General features: G+C 39.2%; 1 protein-coding gene across 1 annotated transcript in view; it reads right to left on the bottom strand.

Annotated features, from left to right (window-relative positions):
- Positions 1 to 8,153, bottom strand: part of ANO2 (anoctamin 2) — a 403,174-nt gene that overhangs the window by 71,855 nt on the left and 323,166 nt on the right. Inside the window, exons 20-22 of the mRNA XM_019515999.1 lie at positions 5,794 to 5,905; positions 4,917 to 4,974; positions 3,920 to 4,020 (exon numbers count right to left, since the gene is read on the bottom strand). Coding sequence (XP_019371544.1) covers positions 3,920 to 4,020; positions 4,917 to 4,974; positions 5,794 to 5,905 — 271 coding nt within the window. The remainder of the gene's footprint in view (positions 1 to 3,919; positions 4,021 to 4,916; positions 4,975 to 5,793; positions 5,906 to 8,153) is intronic.

The raw sequence follows: 8,153 nt of genomic DNA, 5'->3' as shown, positions 1-8,153 counted from the left end.
ACAGAGTTGGAGGCAGAAAGAGAGACAGCATAGGGGAGAGGAAAGACGCATAATGGGAAGCTAAAGGGATTTAGAAATAGAAAAGGAATGAGATAGGGGCTTTTGCTGTACTAGACTTTTTCTCCAGTTCCCACACTATACATTGATTGATCAAATACAACAGTGATTGCCACAAGAGGAGATCAATTGTTAATCAGTTGCCAGCATCTATACCGCTATGCCAGTTTACTGTTCTGTGTCCAGTTTACCATTGGTTCTGCTAGTGGAGCTGGTAGTAGAGCAGTTAAAGACTTGTATGAAACCACCAGCTAACATAGAAACCAATCACTATCTGCAACATAGCAGGGGAGGAAATAAAAACAAAGCCAATGTTTCCAAGAGTGAGCGTTTATTGATGACAGGAGGCTGGGAAGACTCCTCTCAGCTATGGCTGTTACTTCCTATCTAGGATGGTAGACAGTGGAGGCTACTGGGGATGGTATCCTGAGTGTCTGGTGGGACAGTCTAAGACTAAAAGATCCCATTGACCTTGCCTGTAACTGTTTATGGGAAGATCACAGAACGTCTCTCATTTTCTTCCTGCAATCTACTCACATCTGCCACTATTTCCAAATTGGGCTGCAGAAGGGGGAAAGGAGCAGGATGGGGGGGAATGGACGTATAGTCTCTGAACGGCGTTACATATTTACCATCCAATCCTGTGCCCTAGGCATGCTCAAAACTCCCAATGTTAAAGTCAAAGAGGTTTTGGTTGTGTTTAAGAATTACAAGCCTGCACTCCATTGTAAACCACAGATACATTTTAGCATTAATTAAGTACTTTTATTAGGAACTAAAATGCACCATACAGCACAGCAGCTATGAACGGGTGCCTTGAAATTGATTTTATTGGCTCTTGGTTTTCTCATCCAACATATTTAAGTGCACTTTGAAAGAAGCAATGGAAACTAATGCTGGATATAAAGGGTGAAATCCTGGCCCCACTGAAGTGGATGGGAGTTTTGCCATTAACTTCAATGGGACCAGGATTCAACCTAAGGGTTTGTCACCAAGGTTAGAGACAGGGGGTAATAAAACAGCCACATGGATTTTTGCAGTATGGATAGGAATATGGAACTGATGAAAAGGAGTCATAAAAGAGCTGTAGAGCAGAGTTCTCAAACCCTGAAACACTTCAGGGTCAGTGGCTGTGGCAAGAAGGAGAAAATTATGGTATCTGACGCATCTGAATGAATTGTGGCATATTTACATCTGTTAAAACTTGTGAATTCCAGCCCCAGAGAACATACATTCAGCTGTGATTCAAGAAGGCTTAGCAAAATTCTGGTGTCACTGCTTTTATCTAGTTGTATTGATATTCTTGGACGCCAAAATGGAAAAAAGAAATCACAGAAAAGTAGAGAGAACCAGAAAGTTACATCTATCATAGCTATGTAGTAGTTTTCTCTGTAAAAGTACTAGGCAAGATTAGAATTTGTCCCGACAATTGCACAAAACAGGAGTGACACTGAAACTTAACTTCAGAAGCCTTCAATCAACATTGATTGTGGACAAGGTAGAATTAAGATGTCAGCCAGACATTTCCAACTATTTAAGTGCATGGTGCATGCACTGAATGGTTATTCCTTCTGGATCTAACCTGTACCCTTCTCAGCTGTACGGGCATTTCAATTATTCCTGGCTTTTGAGTGAGAGAAGCAGCAGATCATACTGGGGCTAAGAATACTAAAACAGGTCTATTAGGAGTGAAACCAAAAAGGGCTCCATAGAAATCATTCTGAAAATTTGTAGAATTCAGTCAGAAACAAGACCTCTCTTAGAGGAGACTTGACTTAGGGAATTACATCCCCTGTAAAAAAATCAAAGGGAAGCTTCAAATGCCTATAGAAAAGTGATATTTGCTACATCTTTTCTGCAAGGGAGAACACAGTTATGACACTTTTTCCATCTTTCCAGGGGCTGCAGAGAGAGTTGTACTCATTTCACCAACTCACTTGTTCACCTCAAGACAGGTGTAAAACAGGGAATTACAGCACCGCTAAAGCTAGAGATGAAAAAGGCCCATTAGATTATAGAGCTCATTTCTCAGCCACAACAGAATTGTTCCCTACATTCCCTTTCTCAGACAGGAATGGGGACCAAAGTGAGAAAGGTAGGAAACTTAAAGGCCTAATGATGAAAAAGAGCTGATCTAGAAAGAAAGATGAGTGTCACAGGGAGACAGTGGAGTAGAGGGAATAGGTGAAGGGAGGCAGTCAAAAAGGGCTGGAGGGACAGAGACTGCATTCGTTTAGGTGAGAATGGGGACAGGATTACAACAGGATACAACAGAAAAGTGAAGGCTTGTTTGCAGCATTGTTAATTGGTGTGATAAGAGGACAATGAAGGCATGTTTGTTTTTAAATAGTTATTTAGGTTTTCAAATGAGGTCACTGTAGGTTGTTGCCAAAGGGGGAGCAGGAATGAGAGAGAAAAATGGGATGAGGTCGTCACATTCTTGCACTGAGCAGTGCAGCCAGGGAATTGAGAAATAACCTGACAGTAGCTCTGTGTTTTGATTGGATCAGCCTCCACTTTCATGAATCAAAGATAATAAATGCTGTATTTATAACATCATAAAATTCCCATTAAACAAACCCAGTAGCAGTAACTTTTTGGAAGAGGGAGAAAAATCACACCAAGTTCACTCTGAGAAAGCTTTAAGGTTTCAACATGTCAGAGTCCTTGGGAACAATTTACCATCCTTTTCTCAGAATATACTGTAAACTCCATGAGACTGAGAGAGAAAACAGGCCCCTCTGGTGAACCTTGACTAAAGAACGTTCAAGCTTTGAATAATTCAGGTCCATATATTTTGCTTTTATTTTAGCCATGAAAAATCCTTGCTGGGCCAAAGGGAAAAAAGGACACAGTTTTTAAGCTCCTCTCAGTGGTGCCCAATTATGCAGAAGCCTCATTAAGGTTCCTATTCCCCATCTTCAGAACTGCCCCTAAGGATGTAATTCAGAACTTGTTAACTCTAAACGACTTCAGCGGAGCTGAAGCAGTAAGCTAAGCTATTATGTTACCTACACCCACAAAACCCTGTCTTTCTGCAGGGTGCAGAAAATTCAGCCATCAACTGCAGGCCAGGAAGCACCTGACAAATGCAAAAGTGAAGCCTCAGGAATCAGCAGTAGGACATTTTCTATGAAGGACCTTTGTCTGCAGCCTCACCTGCCACTGGGGATACAGAGTTCCCAGCATTTTCAACACACAAGCCAAAATTCAATTCTATGAAAAACCTTCCTATGGCAAAAAATAGGGCACGGTGGCACCTAGGTGACTAAACAGTTCACAGAGGCATATGTTTTTGTAGACAACAACTTACATTGTCAGTGGTTTCCTATGGCAATGACAGTTGCTTTATAGCTTGTCAAGATCTCCCCCATAATTTAGCGCCGAGAGAGTGACGGGCACATTAAAAATGTGTAGATGCTGTGTGTAAATCAATGGAATACTTAGAGATCAAATAGCCTTTTTTAAGGTTTTTTTAATGCTTTTTCCCCCCCTCATCCCACTTTAAACTAATTTGTATTCAACACTGTCTCTCTGAAAGCTTCTTTAAAACTTCCCAGAACATCTATCATACCTTGTCTATTTTCCAAGGCTTTTGAAATTAATTTAGATCAATTATTTAATGTATTCAATCATTTCTTTAAGCCATTTACTCCAGATAGAACCAATTATTTAAGGTAAAATACAGCCAGGTCATTTAATCACAACCAGAAATGTGATCTATCATCATTTTAGGTATATTCCACTAGAGCCCATTGAAGTCAGTGGCAAAACTCTCATTCAGTGACATAAGAAATAGGCCCTTAATTTTCAGTCTTGCAAGAACGAGCGCATGGTAATAGAAAAAGGCTGAAATACATACGGTATTCCAATTTCAAACAAATTATTCTGAATCAGTTGCTTTCCAAGCATAATAATGCTTAGCTGAATACAGAGTTCCATCAGACAGCCTCCTGGAGCACACTGTAAGTGAATAAAAAGGACAGCATGAAGAGGAAATTAATACAAAGAATCTGTGTAAAAGTAAAAGCTTGTACATTCTATATACATTGACATGAACCTATAACTCCCATATAACCAAGACATTTCTAAATAAAAATCCATCAGTTACTCCAATTCCATTCAGGTTCCATTCCATTCCATTACAGAACTGCCAATATAAATTGCACTATGGAAAAATATATCAAATTTTCAAATAACTTAATGTACCTTGAGCCTTCAATATATTAAGATATTTCCTGTATATTTATATAATAAATATAATTCAATACCAACAATATTCATTCAACAGACTGCTTCCCTTATGGAAACAAAAAGGTTTCGATCTTGCAAATATTTCTCTCTAAGCCCTTGATTGATCCTACTGGTGTTAAGGTAAGTGTTTAAAGGAAGTTTGTGTGTAAATGTTCATAGACTCAAGGTCTAAGAGAGTGGAGTGGTTAGATGCCTTACCAGCAGTTTTCTTAGACATCAATATTTTTGAGAGGAAGGAGAATCTAGTGGTGAGGGTGGAGCCTAAGACATTGTTCCAGCACCCCACACTCCCACAGACCTCTTGTGTGATCATGGATCAGCTCGGTGCATATAGACTTCATCTGGAACTGGGGGAAAATAGACCTTTCCTAGCACATGGGCTTTTGTGAGGATAAACACATTTTAAGGTTTTGAAATGCTCATATATGTTGGAGATGGAGGCCATGCAAGTGCCTAAGATGAATAGAATCTCAGTGCTTTCTTATGTTGTAGGTGTAACATTTTGGCAAATAAAGTGCATTTAAACTATTATGTGTGTTTCACAGAAACACACTTTCAGCCATATCTCTTTTTAAAATTTTCTATTCAATTTCCTTTCTACTTGCCTCTTCCATTCGGTAACCATCAAAGACATACACGTACCGACCAGGACGGCCAACAAATCTGTTAGCAATGGGAGTATATAAAATGAGGTAAAAAAATATATTATTAGAGTTAAAAGAATACTTCTCAAATACAGCAGCGCATTTCAAATTTAGTTATTCCATCATGCATTTTAGAAGGACCCCAGTGGCTCAAACTCTAGTCAATCCTGAATAAATTAAATCAAATGAGTTTCAAGGATTGGACCTCTCTTTGAGTCTCTGACAATTTAGGGAAATTTTACATTTATTTTTCCTTTTAATAACTTACTCCCCCTCTTCAGGTTAATATTCAAATATATAAATAGGAGGACTGACCCACTGTGAGGATCTAATTCCATAATTCAGAGGGGCAGCTGCAGGCCAGTAATAATTGTTTTTTGGAGTGGCCCTGTGGACCAGAGAGAATGGCCTGGCATGACAGATCCAGCCTGCAGGTCATATTTCATCCACCCCTGCCCTAGTCCCAACCCCATCAGGGCTATTCATTCATTACAGCAGTCCTAAATTGCAACAAGGGAAATTTAGGTTAGATATTCAGAAATAACTAACTTTCTCACTATGGGGATGGTTAAGCACTGGAAAAGATTATATAGAGTAGTTGTGGAATCTCCATCCTGGGTAGTTTTTAAGAGCAGGCTAGATAGGTCTAGAATGGTTTAGATCAGCTGTTGGCAACCTTTAAAGGCTTTGGGCTGGAATGACCCAGTTCAGGTCACTGACAGGCACATGCTAGGACTCCTATAGGGACTGTGAAAGCCAGCTTGCAACTCTTCCCTGCCATCAGTGTTTTTAGTATGACTCCATTTAAAATAATATAAAATTTTTAAACTCATCTTACCTTCCTTTAAAAAAGGCAACATAAAAAATTGGTGCATAAGAGTTCACAAACTTTAGCAGGAATGCCTTCAATATTAACCTCTCTTCAAAAGTTTTCTCTGTTTTTGGTACCTCTGAGGATAAAAACAACAAGAGAAAGAGTCAAATTATCTAGGAATAAAGGCAAACCTAAGCCAGAACTATATTTTTATAGTTAACAGCAAGTCTACTATATTTTTTGTTCAAAACAACACTGAGAAATATATCTGCACCTTTTTCTCCCTCCTGCAGATTCCAGTTTTTATTTCCAGTTAAAATTATTTCACAGCAACATACACATACCAGCACAAACATTACACAATGAGCCAGGCCATCATGTGGTGCCCTGAGAAAGTTCTCCAACTCACTATCTATCCTGATATTTATATGACCCCTAGTAGATTAAGCACTTAACTAGGAACCAAGAGACATTGTTTCTATGCTTGGCTCTGTCATTGGCCCACTGGGTAATCTTAGGCAAATCATTTTACCTTCCTGTACCTTAATTTCCATATCTGTAAAATGCAGAAAATTGATACTTGCCTCCCAGTTAAACTTCTACTTACAAAAGGTGTTCTAACACACACCCTAGATATCATTATACATTTCTGATATGACACCCACCACTGTAGCACAGAAGAGGTTGGTGAATATCATTATTGTTGCAATGGTTGATGAATTAGATTCTAATTCTCATTTGCTTTAAGGCCAGAGTAGTATAAGGGGACCATAAGGCAAAAGGAAGTCAAGCCATCACAAGTCTACCCTAACAATACCTTCTGAATTAGAGAATTGTTGGTAATCTCAATTCATTGAGGAAGTAACAAAAATATTTTAGAGTCCTGATTTAGCAAAAAAACTGAGCATCCACTCTGTAACTTTAAGAGCATGGATGTTCTATTGACTTTGATTTGATTACTCACATGCTTACCACTAGGCACATGCTCAAAAACCTTCCTAGATCAATGCTTAGGGAACCACTTAATGTCACATAGGAAGTCTTTGATAGGATTTGAACTCAGAGTTCTTAAGTTCCACTCAGGTGCTTTAATTATTAGGCCAACTTGTCTCCACAGCTCTCCCCATCACATTCAGCCTTTGTGCCTACAAGAATTTATTTGATAAAACTTTTAAAAATCCATTACCCAATTGCTTATACATTTTCAGTAAATCGTTATATTGACCAGGACTTATCCAGTGAGATGGTGAATATCGTCAACTTTCACTGACCTCAGCACTTTGCAGGAAACAGACCTCTAAAGTGCAAAATGTAGACTCTTCAAATTAATCTACTTAAACATAAAACAGAAGGATTTGTCTTTTAAAGACTCTCCCTGGGTTTTTTTTATCTGCCATGCCCGTGGCCCCTAGTGTACAGTTACAATGAGAGCAGTGGGTTTTTATTATGATATTTTACTGAATCATCCTCTGCAGCTGAATCAAAACGTGAAATAAGAAGTGGGATTCATTGCATCGGTTTCAAGAATTTTATGAAAGTATTACTGTAAATTGAATAACTATTGGTGAGGGGCCAAAGGATTTTTTCTTTCCTTAAGAACTGAACTTGCAGTTAAATGCTGAAATAAGAACCAAGTTAATAAAAATTGCCACTATGCCACATTGTTTGTAACACTGGTGGTTCAATTATATTTTTCTTATGTTCTTCAGTTTCATGAAAAGTCATCCCATAACAGGCTGAGCATCTGAAGCTTTAGACCCTGGGTCTTCATTCACACACACACACACACACACACACACACACTGAATTTATGGAAATATTTCATTAAAATGTATGGGTTTTGGGCCCACCTGGCAGTGAACAGGCTGAATATGGGTCACATTTTGGGCAGGTCTGCTTGGGGACCAGCAGAAAGAATAGCCCTTATGCCAGTGAGGCAATCTCCAGGATTGGAAGGTTACATTTAGGGGAAGAACCCATGTCCCTGACTCATAAGGGGCTCCAACAGAGAGGATTTTCCTTGCAGGAAGGCAATGCATACCCCACCCATAGCTTCAGAGGATCCCTTTATGGTCTCCTGTTAAGGACAATTAAACCAATTCCACCGTCGGGAAAGCCTCCATACTTGTGGAGGTACAAGCAACTTGTGTTCCTCAGTTAATATGGTCTACTTCACAAGAATGCACAGAACCAGAAGAGGCTTGATTCTACTTTTATAACTGCTTTACATTTATTGGTTTTGCCTCAACTTGAATGGAGTTGCTCCACACTTACAATGAATCAAACAAGATCTGAATTAAGGTTGCTGCCATCTGGGTCCTGGGAGTGAGGCATCACAGTCAGCATTGAGAAACTTGATGCTTTGAAACAGGTGTAATCTGCAC

The sequence above is a fragment of the Gavialis gangeticus genome, unplaced genomic scaffold, assembly GCF_001723915.1.
Source record: "Gavialis gangeticus isolate Ggan-Ray unplaced genomic scaffold, GavGan_comp1, whole genome shotgun sequence".
In the NCBI taxonomy this organism is placed as follows: domain Eukaryota; kingdom Metazoa; phylum Chordata; order Crocodylia; family Gavialidae; genus Gavialis; species Gavialis gangeticus.
Note: the sequence above shows the minus strand (reverse complement) of the source record. Positions and strands in the feature narration are given on the sequence as shown.